This window comes from Gymnoscopelus braueri (genome assembly GCF_963280865.1).
Source record: "Gymnoscopelus braueri genome assembly, chromosome: 17".
Classification (NCBI taxonomy): Eukaryota; Metazoa; Chordata; class Actinopteri; order Myctophiformes; family Myctophidae; genus Gymnoscopelus; species Gymnoscopelus braueri.
Genome location: NC_137617.1, coordinates 22,333,301 through 22,353,559, shown reverse-complemented (window position 1 = coordinate 22,353,559; position 20,259 = coordinate 22,333,301). Strand labels below are relative to the sequence as shown.

Below are 20,259 nucleotides of genomic sequence, written 5' to 3'. Positions count from 1 at the left end.
CAAAAAAACAAAAAAAAACAATGGAACCTACTGTAGCAAGTTCACACTTTTGACCGTGATGTGCATGTGATAGATGTGCTAGTCATATCCTAAAACAAGACCTCACACCCACATGTCTGAGATACGCTGAAGGCTTAGGGCTGTTTCCTTCTTCGGCTGTGCATTATTAAAGAGATATTTCACTTTAACCCATTTATACCTGTTACACCTGTACGTTGTTATACTGTAGCTTTCAAGCTGGGAAACACCTCTGTATCATTTTAGTTGCTGCTACCGTCACTGACGGGCAGAAACTTCTTATCTCCATATTTTAACTTTTTGTGTTTTTCTCTACAGTGTCACACAAAAGTATCAAAAATAGCAGATCTGCAAGCTCGCGCCGCGTTTTGCGCTTGTAGATCTGCTATTTTTGCTATTTCTTTTATTTGAATCCTGGACTATATAGCAACATAATTTTTTTTTTCAGAAACCCTAGGATTTAGAAGGCGTTACTAGAATCGGCCTCAGGTCTAAAAGGGTTAAAACACTTTTGTCTGTCTACTCTGGCTTTTGAGTGCTCCCCAGACAGTTTTTAAGTTGCTCGATTCAATATTTAGATATTTGATAATCATTAGATCAGAAATACCAGACCAGCAGAACATATACAAACCAGACTTCCACCACAATACGCAGAATGGTGCCGAGCAAGTCTAAAGTCTAAAGTTAATTTGTCCCTGTTAAGATATATGACTGTCTTGGCCTTGGTGTCTGTGTACCCAGCTGAAACATCAGTCTTCCCTTGGGCCTCCACCTCAAAACAAATAAAGTTTTATTCATGGAGTACGTCATATAACAATGCGATGTGCTTCACGAATATTGTTAAAGAAAACATAACCCACCTCCACATTGGTCATCAAGCGGGAGATCTTCTTCTGGGCCACAAAGCGCAGGTGGGAGGCGAAACATCTCCATGAGGAGGACAGAGAGCTGAGGAAGTTCCAGGCCGTCATCATGATGGGTTTATGGAAGTGTTCATTGTAATAGGCTTGAGTGGAGACGCCGTCTCTAGTGGAGTTGCGGCTGAAGTCAGCGTCCAGCAATGAACCAGGGGAGCTCTGCCACCAGAAACAGCACAACTAAGCGGGTACACAGGAAACTGAACCAAAGTGAACGGCACTTGTAGATGGCCGTGCCCTTACTGCTTACAGTATGGGGATGAGGCCTGTTACTATTGCATCCATTGCCTAACAACATGCAGGGACATTGGGCAAAAGTTTTAAATGCAGCAATTGTTTTTCATTATAATCCTTTGTATTACATATACAATTTTACATTCATTTAAAAACAATTTCTGAGCAAATATCTTACTCAGCCCATTATATCCACAACCACTCAGTTCGAAATGCAGTACATTTTTGTACACCTTTTAATTAGTTTTACACAAGTCTTCAAAACATCATAAAGGAATTAATGTGGCATGCCATTAAATCTTTCCACCCTTTTTACACTTACAACATAACATTCAGATTTAACTAATTGCCATGCACATTTACATGTGGATGATCCAATTATTGTATTGAATTGCAGACTCTGCTCAGCTGTGGAGAAACTGCAACATTCCATTTGACTTTCTCCATGCTACACAAGGACCTCAAACGTGTACTGAATGCACATACAACTAAGTTAATGTTATTTTCAAGAGCTAAAGGTAACAATAGTAAAAAACAAAACAAAACAAATAGGAAAAAAGTCATATTTCCACTGTAAAATGATCCATGATTAAGAGAGTAACAGAATATAAATAATTTGGTATGTGGATAGATGACAAACACATAAACATTTTATATAGACAATCATGTCAACAAATTACGTAAAGAAAGTAACTTTCTCTGTCATGGATTATGATGTAATTTACAGGCATGCCTCTACTCTGAAGCTGATACTGTTTAGCACTCTGCTCTAAGGTTTATTATCTGTGATGTTTACAGCACTGATTATTGCATTCGGTCTAGTAAAGTAGGGTAGTCTTCTCTTTCTGAGAGACGTGACAGGCATATACATTTATTTATCTACAAGGCTCTGATAGGGAAGCTGCCATGTTGCATTACAACTAGATTGGTCCTCTGGACCGGACCACATGATACCTGATCTCAATGACTGGCTTTCACTGCAAATCGCTAAAACTTGTACTTGACTTGGGAAATGTTTAGTTTTTCATGCTTCCATCACCTGGACAGCACAGCACCCTAAAAAATTGTCAATTGGGACAATTTGAATCTTTGATCTCTTTGAACCATTTAACCTCTGTTTGCACCATTTAAAATGATTTCCTTATATCTCACTTACAGTATCTATACAATTCTACTTGTTTTGTTTAATTTTTTATAGGTTCTCAAAATGTGTTGAGTCAACTTGAGGCCATCCCTCTTTTTCCAAGCCACATTATGCATCTACTTGGCTGTCAAAGATGCTTATAAGTATCTAATACAACAAAGATACTGAAAGAGGGGTACATTCCTCAACATTAGACGTTTAAAAAGCAAGTTCATAAAGGGTAATGTACAACTGCTCAATGGAATTACTGTGACGTGTTAAAGAAATAAAAGGTGATGGTGTTTAAAAGGTTAAAGCGAATAGGATAGTAATATGTTACACAAAATCCAGTGACACATTATTTACTTAAATTCACCAAATTGTAAATTTATAGACTGGCAAACAACCAAGACAGGGCACGATTCAAATCATAGTACATAACACATTCAATTGAAATTGTGTTGAAATGAAATTAGTTCACATAGTAACTGCTGTAGCATATCATTTTAGAAGACTGTGTGCTTTTGTGACATGATCATGACAAATAAGACACTTTATATCAGGGTCCATAGTAACAAATATGCACTATTCTGTAGCAAAAAAATATATATATAAATAGCATCTTTCAAATCACACAGCAATAGGTTTTATAAAAACAAGCTCTGGGCATTTTACAACAAGCTGACTTGATATTCAAAGTCTTGAAGCCATTTTGAATATTTGTAATTCAAATGAGTCCTCGCAAAATAAATGTAAGAGCCTGTAAGTCAGACTGTTAGTGACATTGCTACTCCATATCTATTACAGTCCCTCTTCCTTAACCAAGTACTCTGGTAGGGTCTGAAAGGCAGTCGCGGGTACAGTCACCGGAACAGCTAAAGGTATTGCACTAGGTTCTACAGTGGTAGGGGAAATCTCAATGGGTGGTGGTGGTGGTGGCGAGGGCAGCGGGTCTGTATGTTGAATAATGCTCAGATCAGAGAGTGAAGTGGCTGGAACCTGGTCTGGGTGTGTGCGTAAGTGCTTGCGCAGATAGGCAGCAAACAAAAAGGCTTTGCCACACTGAGGGCAGCAGTGGGGTTTGTTGGTGGAGTGGATCTTCTGGTGTTTGCGCAGTCCGGCTTTGTTAAGAAAGGCTTTGCCGCAGCTGTTGCAGACATGGGGCCTCGGCTTGGGGTGCTGCTTCTCATGCTCCTGCAAATCTGCCAGCTGTGCAAACTCAGCATGGCAGGTCTCACAGATATGTGAGCCAATATGAATTTTCGTAACAATGGAACTAGGCATGGTGTGAAGGTTTTCATGGGCCTGCACTTCCTCCCAGGTTCCAAACGTAACATCACAATGGCTACAGGAGAACTGGGGCAGGGTGGTGTGAGCTGGAAAGACAGGCGCAGACTCAGACACTGTCTCTGGTTGTTGTATCTGCTGCTGAGATTTTTCAGCTAGGTGAGTTCTCTCATGCTTGCGCAGGCTTGAGGAGACAACAAATGACTTGAAGCACTCTTCACATTTGAACGGGCGCTCCCCCGAGTGCACGCGACGGTGCTTGTTGAGACTGGACCGCTCTGCAAATGACTTGCCACACTCGGTGCAAGAGAAGGGCCTCTTGTCTGTATGCACAAGCATGTGGCGGCGCAGATCCCAGGATGCGACGAATGCCTTGTCACAGCTCTGACATTTGTAGGGCCGCTCCCCAGAATGGACGCGCTCATGCACTGCCAGATCCGCTGGCTGACGGAACCTCTTGGAACACTTGTCACACGGATATGGCTTGAAACCAGAGTGGGCTCTTTGGTGACGCCGGAAACTAGAGGGGTCAGAAAACATCTTGCCACACTGTGGACAGAGAAACGGTTTCTCTCCAGAGTGCGTGCGCAAGTGAGACTGGTAGGAGGAGAGCTGGGTGAATCCCTTGCCACACTGCTCACACTGGTAGGGCTTGCTCTGTGAATGGATGCGCTGGTGGCAGGCGAGCGAGGAAGAGCGAGAGAAGGCTTTGCCACAGTCTGAACACAAGTAGGGCTTTTCCCCTGTGTGAGAGCGCTCATGGTTTTTCAGGTCCTTAAGTTCGGTGTACGTTTTCCCACATTTGTCACAGGCGTATGGCCGGTGGCCTTGATGGTTACGTCTGTGCTTTCTGAACACAGAAGGGTCAGCAAAGCTCTTGCCACACTCAGTGCAGAAATACGGCTTTTCTCCTGTGTGAGAACGCATGTGCACCTTTAGTTTAGAGAGAGTGGGGTAACTTTTCGAGCACTGGGGGCAGGAGTAGGGACGCTCTCCACTATGCTGAGTCATATGTATCCTCAGGCATATGGCTTGCATGAATGCCTTACCACAATCTGTGCATATGAATGGCTTCTCCCCTGTGTGAGAGCGGCTATGGTTGCGTAGCTCTGTCGGGGTCTTATATGCCTTGTGACAGTCAGGACACTGAAAGGGTCGCTGGGCTGAGTGTGTGCGCTCGTGCTTTGAGAGTTGGGCCTTGCTAGAGAATGTTTTACTACACTGGCTACATGTGTGCTGTTGCGGCTGCTGACGCTCCTTGCCGTGTTCCAAAAGTTTATGACTTCGTAAAGCTGAGGGGCTCTTGAAAGCCTCCTGACACGGAGAGCATTTGAAGGAAAGCTTGGATTTTGGAGGTCTGCCTCTCCCTCGCTTTCTTGTAGGTTGCTCCTTTGCCACTTCTTCCTCCTGTTGGCCCTCCTCACTCTGTGCAGATGTTGGAGTGTATTGTTCTGCAAGTGGAGGGCTGCCAGGTTGGGGGGATGCCATATTTGTTTATGCTATACCTTTGTGTTAATTGTCACTGGAGAGAGAGAGAGAACTTATATTAGTAGGTCATCTGGGAAATTGTTAAATAAAAAATACCATTCACTTTTGGGTTGGAGTTCTGGTGGTATTTTCCATAGGCCTAAGCCTTGAACCAAGCCTTGCATTACCAACACAATACAGATTAGCTTCAGTGACAGTCGTACTGGATACTCAGCTACTATGGTCAATTCAAAACTAGGATAAAGTGGGTGTGCGTGTGCATGAAGGGGGTGTGTGTGGTGCAACGCACAAAATGGCTGGCATTAGGACCTTAGGGACAATAAGCTAACCGCTTGCTTGATGCCAGAAGGAAGTTGGCAGGGCATTGGTATGGAGACCGAAACGTTAGCAGGAGGAGAGACTAGAGAGGTAAGCTATCTTCTGAATGAAGAAAGAAAATCGTTAAGAATCATCAAGTGATATGAAAACCACTCGCCACCAGCACAGTGCGGCGTTTTGACCAAACTGCACACGAATTACGCGTTTCGATAGCGTTTTAGCTAACCTCGCTAATGTTTAGTTAATTTAACCTACTCAAAATGGCTGGCTTTAGGACCGAGCCTCGGTGGAGTCATCGTCGTTTATTATGACCATCATCATCATCATCATACAGGGTGAATTTAGCTCCCGTCTTTAGCATCACGTTTACATTCACGCGTCGGGGGAAAAAACCCAAAAAACTAATTCTTACCTGGTTTAGTGGCTGGATCGGACGTTAATGCCGCGACAAGAGCTTAGGCTGATGGTCGGAGATACTGCTGCGCTGGAAGTAGACTGCGGTGCCCGGAGGGCGGCTTTAGGACCATGATGACGTTCCTGCTGTGGAATGGTTAGCATAGCGGGCTAAACAGTGACACACACAGACACACTCTGTGAAACAAGTTAACCCAAACTGCATAAAGCTGAACATTTATGAAAACACAAGTCTTTCCAACGCCTGAGCGGTGTTTTTTTTTAAGGTAACAGCGTTTTGCGATTTGATTTAAGATGACGTAGTTGATGTTAAAGGGCCATTCCGGTGTTTTTTCTTCGTGTTAGCTGCTGACTACAAGTCATGTGTACTGTACTTACATCACTGCCCAGTAGATACTTCCCAAAACATGATAGGTCTACCTAGTCATTCAATTAAAGTTGATGGTCAGGGTACTAACTATAGTATAATTCGGGTCCTGCATGACGCACACAGCTGCAAACATGAGAAATGAATTCCAGGAAGTCATTTGTTACCATACATTTCAGTGCTGTTCGCACAGACTTGAAACTTGCATGAGATGTGCAGTCCCAACAGGAACACGTATTTGTCATTATCGTTGCATTTTTAATGCAGAAGCGTTGATTTATTGTAACATTCCAGCTGCAAACAGTCCCTGGAGGAGAAAAAAAACGTATTTTGTTATCTTGATGGCTGGAGAGGTAGATCATTTCAAAGTTGGTGAAGTCATAGTCTGAAATAGGGTAATGAATTATTGCACGATCTAACAAGATATACAATACACATTACTTTTATTCAGTAGGCTAAACATGCAAGTCCGGAATGGTCCTTTAAGTTATTTCAAAGAGCATTTCAGTCAGTGTTTTAGAGGATATGGTTTGTGTGTTTATAAAAGGAGAATGAAAGAATATTTTTTTCTTTACAACGTAAACTATTTATTCATTTTTGTATGGTGATACCTGCGTGATTACGTTAACATTTATCTAATTGTTTCTATAAATGATTAACCCCAAAGGAACTGTGTTCTGTTTAAGGCAGCTAGCTTCTCTTAAGTCAGTGGATTTCAGGTTCTCTCAGGGTTCCTTTAGGGGGGTCTAAATTGACCCTTACAAGTCTGTAACTCTGACAGTATCCAAATGATTTGATTCCATTTGTATACTGTCAAAGTTAAGGGGAGACCGTGAAATGTAAAAGTTTGAAGAACCATTGAGCTATAGTGAGTTAGCTGGATACCTTTTTAGAGGGGGAATCATTTCACCGTGACACATTTCCTGTTCCCTAGCAACAAGAAGAGCGATGTGGAAATGAGGATCGGTGTTGCCAGGTCTGCTTATTATAAGCGACTTTGGGCTTGTTTTTCTGTAAAGTTGCTTGTAAATATCGGTTGGTTGCGTTTTTTTTTACTTGTTTCTATAGTGCAGTTGTTTATTTGGGCGTGTTTCCTAATGTTGTTTAAACCAGTGGTTCTCAAAAATGTTCATGTCATGGACCCCTAAATTAATCATATTTGTCCCTAACTATCTGAAAATGTTTTGTGCCAGGGAGCCCCGTGCCAGATTTGTGTTAGAATGTTTCAAAAAATCTTCCAAATATTCCACATTTTATTTCAAGATTTTTTTTTGAAAATAGCAGATCTCTTGTAGGCTATTTTTAATGTATACGGTTTAAAGTGCTCATAATGGACTAGTGCCTAGTTGCTTTTTTTGGGGGCTTGTTTTCTTAGACCTGGGTGCTCATTTCTCTCGCACAACCTGGCAACGCTGAGAATGAGGATGGAAGGAAGGGGGGAAAGACAATTGAAAAGAAGGGTTGTCCTTTAACATTGCATCAAGAAAACAACGCTGTGTGAATCAATAATGAATGAAAACATGTCGTCGGAGGTGCTTGTCGAGTCAGAGACGCCAGAGGTAATTAATTCGGAAGGCATACGCGTTGATAATAAGGTGACTTCGCACAAAAGGACTTCTCTCGGCTTTTTGGTGCAATGTTTGTTTAGCTAGGGATGGTGATGCTACTGGCTAGTGTGCTAACGTTAGCGCACTGTTTCGTAAAACAAACTCTGCTTTGCCTGCGTATCGGCATAACTTTCCGCAGCGATGATGAGATGCGATTCGTGAATGTGATTCGTTTTGAAACGCGGAGGGAGAACGTAACACGGCTTTGATTTAATAAACGGTCGTGCGTTTTGTAGCGCCGAGGCGTTGGTCTTCCCCGGTTTATTGACATTGCTAGCTGTGTTAGCCTGGTGGACGCTAGTGCGATCACGGTAGGATAGACCCAGAGAGTCCCTGAAATCCACGTTGAGAACCACTGATCTAGCTAGTTAATGGTGGTATTTTATCCTTATACATAGCATAATAGCCGATCTTCGAGCTCGCTTGTAGATGTGCAGTTTGCAGTGAGCGACACTGTCTGCACGCAACCAAGTAAAACACCCTTTGCTTAAACTTAAACTTTCAAAAAGCCATATATGAGGGGTGTTTGTGGTTACCATCCTGAATCTAGAGACCCGAATATTTTCGCGTGCAGTGGTGATTAGACTAGGAGCTGAACTGAAAGTAATTTAAAGAGATGTGTATCTCTTATTTTATTTTAAATGTTGTGATTTAATGTTTACTTGAGTGAATGATACACCATAGTGTTTGAAAACGATTATTTAGAATATGTGTCCCAGTCCCCCCAATTAACTTTTCTTTCTTTTTTTTCCTCAACAGATTCCATGACTTGCCTGCCTCTCCTAAACCCAAGCCACCCCTCACTTCATGGTGTGGAACTTATGCCTACCATCTTCTCTAGTGTTACTTTGTTGGATCTTCCTTGGACCTTACTGCAAAGAATAAGACTGTTATTAGATGGACTGGCTTGTCAGTTAATGTATTTCCCCTCCAACTGTCTATACAATCTGTACCCTGCTCAATTATTTCAAACATCCTGCAATGGCCATGCACGAGTCTGCCAGGACAAAGGGGTTTCCTTGCAAACAGTGTGGCATGGTATGTTCCAACATGCCCAGCCTCCTAGAACATATGGAGATTCATCAGGACCAAGATGAGGAACGCAAATATAAATGTGATGAATGTGGTCGTGGCTACAGGCATGCTGGTAGCTTGGCTAACCACAAGAAGACTCATGATGTGGGCTCTTTCCAATGTCAAATATGTGGTAAAGACAACTCTAATGCTTTGGCCCTGAAAAGTCATCTCCGGAGCCATACTTATCAGAAAAAGCATGCCTGTCTGGAATGTGGGAAGACATTTCGTCTTGCTTCCCAACTATCCACCCATGAAAAGGTTCACGTATCTAGGCACGCCAAGGAGCAGTCGTTCAGGACCGTAGGTATGGACTATGCTTCAGGTGAAAATGAAGATGGAGCTGAAGATGATTACTTTGATGAAGCCAGTTCTTCACAAAATAGCCCGGTTGAGGTAGCCCATAATATAGAAATTGAGGCCGCTGAAGATGTAGGAATTGGAAATAGACCTTTCAAATGTGAATTGTGTGATAAGTCATACATTCACCATCGAAGCCTAACCAATCACAAAAAAACTCACCAGGTGGGAATGTTTGAGTGTACAATCTGTTTTAAACTGTTCAATAACATGGCTGCTCTCTACAGCCACCAGAGAACTCACAAGACAAGAAGTGCAGCAGACCCTAGTTCAATGGATGCTACATACACAGGTCCACCATCAGACCGGTTTTCACCTCAGAGCGAGGAAGCACCAGTAAATTTCTGCCACCTCTGTCAAGTGTTATTTCCTAATGATAAAGAGTTCCAGAAACACATTCAAATGCATAATTCTTCATCTATGTCACTAGGGCATCATGATGGCACCCCAGAGAACCATAATATGTCTTATAACAATAACAATAGCATTGCTTCTCCTGAGTCAAGTTTTTATGCCTCACCTGTAAATAATGTCCCCTCAGTGTCCTCATCAATGGACAACCATGGTGATTTTGATCAGCCACAGGAGCAGATTATGAATAATGGTCACATGTACCCAGACTGCTCCAACAGTCATACACCATCTGCTATGAATAGTCAGGGTGAACCCTCAGTCATGGATACAGATGTGCTCAACCCTGGCCTAGCACACATGGCAAGCGCTGATGACATGAATGAGATGGAAGAGAACTCTGCTGCCGATTCAGGCGAGCGTCGTTACAAGTGTGAAATCTGTGGCAAACGCTACCGGCACTCTGGGAGCCTAATCAACCACAAACGGTCCCACCAGGTGGGGATTTACCAGTGCTCCATCTGCAGAAAGAGCTACCCTCACTTGGCTGCTCTTAAGAGCCACCTCCGCCTCCACAAGGCACAGCCATCCTCCTTCAGCCTCAACAGTGAGGGAGACTGGCTATCCTCAGAGCCCCTGACCTTGGAGGGCTGCTTCCCCTCTCAGGAAGAGGATGACAGTGGCGCCATGCTCGGCCTTGATCAGGAAAACTCGGTTGACTACAGCAGTGGAGAGTTGTACCATGAGCAATTCAGTCCTGAATTCTCTCAAGATAGGACTGTACATCTACCTCACGATGAGCACCTGATGCAAAGGCACATGTGTGCTGACTGCGGTGAGACTTTTGCAGACATTGCAGGGATCAAGTCACATAGCTGCCCCTTGCTGCAACAGCAAAACACAGCCTCCACCAATGGCTATGGCAGTAATATGAACTTCCAGCACAGTAATGGTCAGTGCACAATTGGAACCCCAGGGGACAACATAGAGTTCCAAGGCCTGAATGGCAGCCATGATCAAAGTTACTTTACTGAGCAAGATTTCCATGAAAACATAAACGGCGAGCAGTTGAATGGCGGTGAGGAAGGTGATAATGCTGATGACGAGGATGAAGATGATGGAGATCTCTATCAATGCTCTGTATGCGGGAACAGCTACACTAGCATGAGTGCTCTGAGGAGTCATCTCCGTGGACATACTCAGTCTCATAGCACGCCTGTGAGCTCAGGCCCTTCTTCCATGTCCTCCCATGAAGAGGTGAAAGATGATGAGTCAGGGGAGGTGATGATCTGTAGTACCTGTGGGGAAAGTTTTGCGAAAAGGCAGGACTTGATTGCCCATCAGCGTTTACACAACCAGACCCAGGTAGATAATGCTGAACATCTGGACATGACAAATGGTGAGAAGACTGGAGATGGAGAGGCACATAGCCTCATCTGTGGAGCTTGTGGCATCTTCTGCACCAGTTATCATCATCTCGAGGACCATAGTTGTTCAGCTAAAAGGAAAGACAACTCAACCCCCAGTGAACAGAAAATGAATACATGCGATGATGAAATGGTTCTCCCAAAAGAAACTGTTGATAGTGGAGAACGTCAGTACAAGTGTGAACAGTGTGGGCGGTCATATAGACATGCCGGCTCCCTTCTCAACCACAAAAAGTCACACAAAACTGGAGTTTTTCGCTGTCTTGTCTGCCAGAAACGCTTCTACAATCTACTGGCCCTTAAAAACCATCAGAGGTCCCATTTTGATGTTAAGAGGTTGGTGCCTGAATGCAAAAATTAGCACTAATGTTGATGTTTGTTTTTGTTATATTATAATTGACTGATATGTTAAAATTCTTATCTAAAATAACCATGCTGCTGTGGAACAAGATAAGAACGGTCTATCAAGTTTCTGTTGTGTACATGGCAGATGTGTTTTGGCATCACACCTCCCATTCTTTCTGTAGAATGTGCTTTGTTTTGTAAACGTAGGATTAACGCTATGCCTCTTTTCTCCCCCACAGGCATACTTGCCAAGAGTGTGGGAAAGCGTTCAAAATTCAGAAGCAGCTGTTGAACCACCTGAAGAGGCACAAGGAGAACCAGGCAAAAATCCAGGAGCTCAATGACCAGATCCAGGCCTTAATGCAGATGAATGGGACTGGGACAAGGTCAGAGGGAGGAATGCAGTCACTAAATGCAAATTCCAATCAGGCTAATGCATTCATCCGACGGCGCAGACAACGACCTCAAGTTAAATCACATCAAACTCAGTCTGAAAATGCAGTCAAATCAGAAGATTCGGGTGACCCTCGACCCTTCGCCTGTGACCAATGTGGGCGTACATATCGGCATGCAGGAAGTCTGGTGAACCACAAAAACTCTCATAAGACAGGCGAATATTACTGCTCTGTGTGTAGCAACACTTACTCTAACCAACTAGCAATGAAGAACCACCTGCGCACCCACTTTGCATATAAGAGGCACACTTGCCAAAATTGTAGAAAAGGCTTTAGGGGAAAAAAGCAGCTGTTGGCCCATGCCTGTGGACACCTCAGAAAGGGTGGGCCAGGCGGTGTGAGGGGTCTAAAAACCAGAGCCGTTAAATGCAAGGGATGTAAGCAGGCCTTCTTGTCTGTTGACCAGCTGGCAGATCACACGTGTGATGGACCTTCAGGCAGGGTTGGTGCACGCTCACAGACAGACGTGTCACTAAAGAAGGAGGAACGGCCTTTCACATGCAACATATGCAATCGCAGCTACCGTCACGCAGGCAGTCTCCTGAACCACAAAAACACCCACAAGACGGGGCACTTCAGCTGCACGTTCTGCTCCAAGCCCTTCACCAATCCCATGGCATTACGCAATCACACACGCATCCACACACAGAAGAAAAAGTATGTTTGCCTCACGTGTGGAAAGGCTTTCCGCCTCGCCAGTATCCTTCACAACCACCAGAAGATCCATAACCGCGCAGTGAGCCACTTCAGCTGCCCTGCATGCGGCAAGAGCTTCCAAGGCAAGTCTGGCTTAAAGAGACATCGTTGCCGGAGGGGCCAGGATAACTCGCCAAGGGCCAATGTCCAACATTCAGAGGGTGGAGACAAGTGCTTCATGTGAGTTACTGTCCCATAATGAACTGAATATGTAAGTCATGCTCTATCCTCATGTCATTTTTCAGTTTAAATCTCTGCCTATACATTTTATAAACTTTATTTTCTAATATATTCCAACAATGTTTCAGTTTTTCCTTTAAGTAACAATTCATTATTATCGTTAAGTGTTCTAAATGGGAGTTTCTAGTTGACCGTCCTATCATTTAGTCTTGGGTAGAATGATCTTAGTGGTAGTCTAATGCTTATGGATTGAATGTGAACATATCCCTGCTGCAGGTGTGACCTGTGTGGGCGCTCCTACCGCCACGCTGGCTCCCTCCTCAACCATAAAAAGACACACTCCGAAAACCTCCACCACTGTACCTTGTGTCTCCAGACATTCCCTGACCCTCTCACCCTACAGATCCACTCCCAGATGAAGCGCCACTGCTGCCCTGAATGCGGGAAGACCTTCTGTCTGATCACGCACTTGCAGAGCCACATGGAGGTGCACTCCAAGGACAGGTCTGTGGTCTGCAGCCCCTGCCAGCAGAGCTTCCCCAACACGGCGAGCTACCAGCAGCACCAAGACATCCACCACAGTGTTCAAAACCACTTTCAACAGCAGGGCATGGTGACAGATCCGGTGGAAAGCAACCTCTGCTGGAGTTCAGGTATGGAGCAAAGCATGGGGCTCGACGGGATGCCCAAGTTGGTCCCTTCCTTCTCCCAGATGCAGGGCGGTGTTTCAGAACCGCAGGAAGGCAACGAGGAGAAGAGCCACGTCTGTGAGCACTGCGGGCGTACGTATCGCCATGCCGGCTCTCTGCTCAACCACAAGAACAGCCACAAGACGGGCTCCTTCTTCTGCTCAGTGTGCCAGAAGGAGTTCACTAACCTCATGGCTCTGAAGAACCACAGACGCATACACACAGAGCCCAAGCGATACCAGTGCCTGGAGTGTGGCAAGGCTTTCCGAGTGTCCACCCAGCTCATATGTCATCGGCGGATCCACACCAAAGAGAAGCCCTTTGCCTGCCTGCTGTGCGACAAGAGCTTTTCCAGCAAGTCTAACTTGCGGCACCATCAGAAGATGCACCAGAACTCCCAAGCCTATGACTCCTCATTTAGTATGGATGCCAACTCCTTTATGGACCTTGACATGGAGTCTTTCCTCTGAAGTAGGATTATAGAGTGCTTAAAAGAAAAATGTGTTTTCTTTTTTTAATCCCTCTATCAATAATTGTAAAATAATTAATATTTTTTCAGAAAGTGCCCCCAAGTCCTGACATACTCGTTTTTGAAGATGCGCACATTTCATTATTGACTTCCGATCTTACCTCTGCAGTATAAAAGTCTCCATTGTCTGTTGGGCCCCCTTATAAGCGCTGAATGTTTTTCATGGAGTGCACAAGATTCCAGAACGCTGAGCTGTGCAGTGGAGCGGTTGATCAAAGTAGAGAATCCACCGCTCATTCTTCTGAGACATCAACTAACCAACCAAAGTGAACAGTAAACTGCATCAGCCCAGGTCCATGTGCAAATGTTGATGCCTTTTTTTTGTTTCTTTTAATGAGAGACGGTACTGTTCTAACAAAGGTGATGTTTCCTTTATCACTATCTATATGGGATTTTGTTCAGTGCCTCTGTAAGTTCCTTACAAAAGAACTATACAGATATAACTCTGAATTCTTTCGTCAGCATTGTAATGAGATGGAAAGGGTCATTCGGTTTCCTTTTTGATGCAATTTTGGGCAAACCTGTTCTAGTTCAGTCAAAAATACCTCTGGGAGTATCCAAAGGTCAACGGCAAAGTGATTTACTGAAATCATTTAATCAGTGGTTGTACTGCTAATAATATTCAAGTACACATTTGAGTGGCATTGTATGCTAAAATGGATGTATTTAATAATTTATTATTGGTCTATTGATTTTATTTTTGTGTATATTTTAATAGGACAACTTTTTATGAATGTTTAAAAAAAAAAAATGTTGCGTCTTCTAAGATTCATGTAGCCTTGAAGGAAGTTTCATCAGTCACTCTGATTCCAGAATTATTCAGTTAGTTGAACGGCAGGTAGAAATTAAATAGCCAAGGATGATGATATTGGCATCACTCAGGGTACACCTTGCAAAGGAACATACCTGATGTGTAAAATGTTGTAGATAGTATTCCCTTTCATATATATATATTATTTTCCTTCAAACTGTGCCATTTCTACATTATTGTCCCTTTTGCTCATAAATTTTTGCTCCTTGTCCAACCTTTTAACATTGCTGATACATTTTCCACAGCTCCACATTGTATTGCATGCTCTTGAATTGTAACCCCTGTCAAACCTATTAAGAAGCATAAAGTGCCAGTGCCTAAAATGTAAGTCGACTGTAGCAATTAAGTGTGAACAAATATTCTCACTGTATTTAATATACTGTAGAACACAAAACATTTGTTTTACTTATGAGATATAGTATTTTTTACAAACACTTTGTTCTGGACTCACTAATTAATTTTTAATTAAATTAACTCATTAATTAATCTGTCACATTTAAGAATAATGCAGTCAGTGGAAATCGTATCAGAACTCGTGAAGTGAAATTGCTCTGGTCAATCTGAAAGTTCTTTTTTAATCCTCTGCTCAAAAGCTGTACATAAAGCAAATTATCATTTTATTGATCTGAGTATCTTGTATCTAGTATGTTAAAACAATATTCAATTAAGATGTCTGGGTTCAAGTGAGCATAAGTACTGCTAGGAAATGTTTAAAAAGGAACCGGTTTCACTCTCCCAATACTTTTACCACTTGCCGAATTTGCTAAATGTGTACATTATAGACAAATGAGCTTCTATGTTTTACACAAAGAAACATGCCAATTAAGTTGCAGTGCCTGTTATTAATGTTCTGCAGTTTGTTTTACATAATTTTTTCAAGCAAATATCGGTGTAAAACAATGGAGCTGGGAGCACGACCTTCTGGGTCATTTAAACAAACTATTGAAATTTGCTTTTGTTTATGCCTTATGCTTTACATTTCATATATTATGAATATATATAAATATGTGTGGCACTGTTCTGACGTATGAAATACCTCATCAAAGCCCCTGCCTACCTAGCAAGCAAATATTTAAATGCCTCATGCAGCTTAATTCTGGAGAATACACTGTAATCATGCAAAAACAAGTTATAGTAATCAAATGTATGACATGGTGACAAGACTGATCTGTAAAGCACCAAATTCATATGTTCAACTTAAGTAATTTTTGCCATGAGATGATTCCTTCTCTTAAATTTTGCCATTTTTTTTTTACAGATATATTTGCACAGTTTGTAGAGAAGCTTGTAGCCTAACGGGGCTCATAAACATGAAGCCTTGATTGCAGTACTCAACTTGTAGAGAGAGTGGTGTTTGTTTTGGGATTTGGATGTATCCCTTCCAATGCCCATCTCCCAACTGGCAGGGAATGAGTTGGCTAGCCTGACAGTTGGCTTCACCTAGTTTGTGGGTTCTAATATTAAAGCAATATGCTATATTGGAAAACATTGTTTCAGCTGATGGTTTTAGTACACCTCAAACCTATCATCTTACCATTGTATTGAGTACAATGAAGTCATCAGATTCCGTATACTCTGGAAGTTACAGACCGTAGGAAAAAAAGGTCTGATTTTTAATTTTTGTTTTGTTACTTTTAGATCTTACGTGTTGATTTTCTAACTGTAATTATGAATGCGTCATTGTAGCCTAATTGGTGTAAAATGACGTATGATTTCAGTCAAAATTGCAGGACTGACCATCTGTTTTCCAAAAATGGTTCTGTCTCCTATGGCACTTAGATGTACTCTCCTGTTGTCATTGGTCCCAATCACAGCCCTGTATGTGTACTGTGTTTATCTCAGAGCATGTAAATAGAAGGAAATATCGATTGGGTTCTCTTGTACATTTAATGGCAAGATTTTCTTCTGCAGAAGGAAGACTGCTAGATTAGCTATTGTGTAATAAAAGGCATATACCACACATTTTGATTTATTGAATTTTTAGTGTTCAGAAATACAGGTCTGCTCAATATTTAATTCATATTTATATAACTATTTTGTCACTTTGAAATGTAGATTTTTACTTCTTTGTTAGGACTATGAACTTAGTTTAGAATATAATCAAATTATGGAAAATTAGTTGTTGAAATTAAATGACTTGGAAAATACCATTGGTGTTTTTGTGTCCATATTTTTTGCGGGAGAGTAAATGTGACTATGCAATGGTTACACATTTAGCTGTTCTCAAATTAAAGTAAAGATATAAAAAACTAGAAAATGTGCTCCTCGGAGCACAAGTCTCCGCCAGCAGACTATAGCAATTATATTATCATAGCAATAACTAATGAGATACAGTAGAGTAAAATATATATACTGTAGTTAAATAAAAATGTGTATGTTATATTTTGTCTTCTAATGTTTAAAAATATGTTTAAAAAAATGTTATCTGAAGGTACTGTTCCAGGTACTGAAGGTACTGAAGGTACTGTTCCAATCAAGTCTGATTGATCCTGTTTTACCTCACTTCAAAAAGTAAGGGCTTTTTGAAGTGACACACCTATTTATAGAATTTTATTTCGTCACGCGTCCCTCTAGCCAATCAGAGGCATTGGTGTCAACAAATTGACACGTGTCACGTGGAGCTTGCCCAATGTTAGCTTGGCTAACAATGTTTGCTCACACAAAGCGAAAACATATTCTCCACCTTCAGCAATGAAGATGAATCTGTTCAAGACAATGAAGAGTTGAATTGTGGGATCAATTCAACTCTAGTCCTCTTCTGTGTTACTGTTGTAGATGAGTATGCTTTCTTAGCTTTGGCCTTCTGCGCCTTTGCTTGACCAATGTCAGGTGTTCTCAAAGGGACACACACACGCATGGACGGGTGATTTGGACTAGAAGATACTGTTCCAATCAAGACTGATTGATCCTGTCTTACCTCGCTTCAAAACGTAAACGGCTTTTTGAAGTGACACACCTTTTTATTATAGGATTGTATTTCGTCATGCGTCCCTCTAGCCAATCAGAGACATTGATGTCAACATATTGACACGTATTAAGAGTTCTTTCTTAGCTTTGGCCTTCTGCGCCTTTGCTTGACCAATGTTAGGTGTTCTCAGAGGGAAACACACACGCACAGACGGGTGACTTGGACTTACTGAAGGTACTGTTCCAATCACGTCTGATTGATCCTGTTTTACCTCACTTCAAAAAGTAGAGGCTTTTTGAAGTGACACACCTATTTATAGAATTTTATTTCGTCACGCGTCCCTCTAGCCAATCAGAGGCATTGGTGTCAACAAATTGACACGTGTCACGTGGAGCTTGCCCAATGTTAGCTTGGCTAACAATGTTTGCTCACACAAAGCGAAAACATATTCTCCACCTTCGGCGGAGACAATAACACTGATGAAAGGTAGCCTGTACTGAGTGGATTAGATCAGTGGTTCTCAACCTGTGGGTGACGGGTCAGGACCCCCAAGGGGGTCCCCACATGATTTTGGGGGGTCCCCAGATAAGTAAAGTGACAATTTAAGGACTTAACCTTTTTGATAACTTTTTACAATTAAAAATGAAATGAAAAAAGACCATTACTGCCTCAAAAGTCATCAACAAACTATACTAAACTATACCAAAAACTGGTCTAACATTGGCCAAATTGTCAAATAATATAAGAAAGAGGCAAGAATTGTGAAAATAGCCAATCTACAAGCTCATAATGCGTTGCGAGCTTGTAGATCTGCTATTTTCACAATATCTATCTGTGTAATCAAGTCAAACGTAATGCCTCAACTCCTACATTCCAAGTGATTATCAGGGTGGGGGTCCTCAGTTAACATATGATTATATTGGGGGATCACGGCCTGAAATGGTTGAGAACCCCTGGATTAGATGTTTACCTGATATGTCTGACGTTTTGAGTTCAAACGCCACACTTTATTCTGGAGAAAGGAAAAATTACCAAAAGGGCATGAAAAGATCCATCCAGACACTCGGGGTAGGTTAAGCTCAAACATACCCTGAGTGCCTGAACCTAGATTTTATAATGCCCCTTTGGTCATAATCACTCCTTTCTCCTGAATATTACTCGCTTCCATGAGCACAGGTGGTTTGAGGGATACCAGTCCTTCACTATATATTTGGAACTTTTTCACTCCACATCTAAAAACTATCAGGCTAAGTAATAAAATATCCTTAAAGGAGTAGTTCACCCAAAACATTACTAATTTTCTATCAATTACTGTTACGACTGGGGACATATTTGGGGTTATACTGTAGTTTATTATTATGAGTTGGTCCTAGTGTGGAAGGGTGTGTGTGCCAGAGGTGAGATGGTGGGGATGAAAGGAATGTAGGTCAATTCAGGTGTGCCATTCCCGGAAGGCGATTGGTGGGGCGCTCTTCCAGGCCGGCCAGTGATTGGTGGGGCGTTCTTCCAGGCCGGCCAGTGATTGGTGGGGAGCTCGTAGGAGTGCTGCCTTCCAAGTGGCTAATAGGGTGGAGGCTCCCTATATAAGAGGAACGCAGATCTCAGTGCAGCACGCAGGGGGCAGGAGCCTGTCTTCCTCCGTTTCGAACTGGCCACCACACCTTATGTTTTGTTTAGTTACTTGTTTTGAGTTCTTAGATTTGACCTAAGTTACTTTAGTTGATATAAGTTGATCCTGAGCTGATTGTTTCTTTTGCTTATTGTTTATGATAGGAAGGTATGCTATTGTATTATTGGTTCTTTTGATAGGTAAGAGATATTATTTTCCAGTTAGTTCTTTTAATGTATTACTTTAGTTTCCTCAGTGAGTTCTAAATAAACCATTACTATTTTCTGCACTTTAACCCTTTGTTTGTGTGGCTACTTGGGAGTTGGGGAAGGTGGGAACCTATTCATGTTGTGTCTCAGGCACCCCTAGACTGGGGCATAACAAATACACACCCCATGAAGCCTTGAATTCACGCCGATTTCTTTGTTTTTGTCGCATTCCTGAGCCAATAATTTGATGACGGGACATTGGTTAGTCGGAGACTCAGCCGGATTGGCTTAGGTGCCAAAGTTTTCAGATATATGTTTTTGAAGTTAAATATCTCAAATTCTAAACATTTCAAAGTAAAAAGTTCAAGCATGTGTGTCCACAGTAAGCTGAATTATAAAAAGTGTGAATGGAGTTTCTAGGTGAAAGTTTTTTTTCTTTTTTTTTTTAGGTGCCAAAAGCTACCATTGACCTCCGTTATAATTTGGCACCTCAAAAAAACACTTTCACCTAGAAACTCCATTCACACTTTTTATAATTCATCTTACTGTGGACACAAATACTTGAACTTTTTATTTTGAAATGTTTTGTAGTTTGAGATATTTAACTTTTAAAACGTACATCTGAAAACTTTAGCACCTTGCTGTTCCTTCATACTTTAACCTATAAACTTGATTCACAATTGAAAAAAATCCACCTTACTGTGGACATGTATGCTTGAGATTTTTACTTTGAAATAATGTGTAGTTTTAGAAATATTTAACTTTAAGCGCCCAATGCATTGTCAATGGCAATGGCCATTTAAAGGCGAAAAAAGTAAGTAAACCGGTGGGGGCCAGATTGCT

The 20,259-nt window shown here is 42.0% G+C and overlaps 2 protein-coding genes across 7 annotated transcripts; one reads left to right on the top strand and one right to left on the bottom strand.

The window, feature by feature from the left end:
- The first annotated feature begins 455 nt into the window (after positions 1–455).
- On the top strand, positions 456–16,821 carry znf646 (zinc finger protein 646). 6 transcript variants are annotated; one of them, XM_080454599.1, is made up of 4 exons: positions 456–2,533; positions 8,533–11,321; positions 11,570–12,661; positions 12,938–16,821. In XM_080454599.1, the coding sequence occupies exons 2-4, from the start codon at positions 8,755–8,757 to the stop codon at positions 13,818–13,820; spliced, it is 4,542 nt and encodes a 1,513-aa protein (XP_080310725.1). In that variant the 5' UTR covers positions 456–2,533; positions 8,533–8,754; the 3' UTR covers positions 13,821–16,821. The 6 variants fall into 6 exon arrangements, with proteins under 6 accessions (XP_080310725.1, XP_080310724.1, XP_080310723.1 ...); XM_080454598.1 differs by lacking the exon at positions 456–2,533 and adding an exon at positions 5,348–5,475; XM_080454597.1 differs by lacking the exon at positions 456–2,533 and adding an exon at positions 7,586–7,725.
- On the bottom strand, positions 2,524–6,445 carry znf668 (zinc finger protein 668). Its single transcript, XM_080454606.1, has 3 exons — positions 6,339–6,445; positions 5,798–5,922; positions 2,524–5,101 (listed from the first exon to the last, which is right to left on the bottom strand). The coding sequence occupies exon 3, from the start codon at positions 5,065–5,067 to the stop codon at positions 3,094–3,096; it is 1,974 nt and encodes a 657-aa protein (XP_080310732.1). The 5' UTR covers positions 5,068–5,101; positions 5,798–5,922; positions 6,339–6,445; the 3' UTR covers positions 2,524–3,093.
- Positions 16,822–20,259: the final 3,438 nt, after the last annotated feature.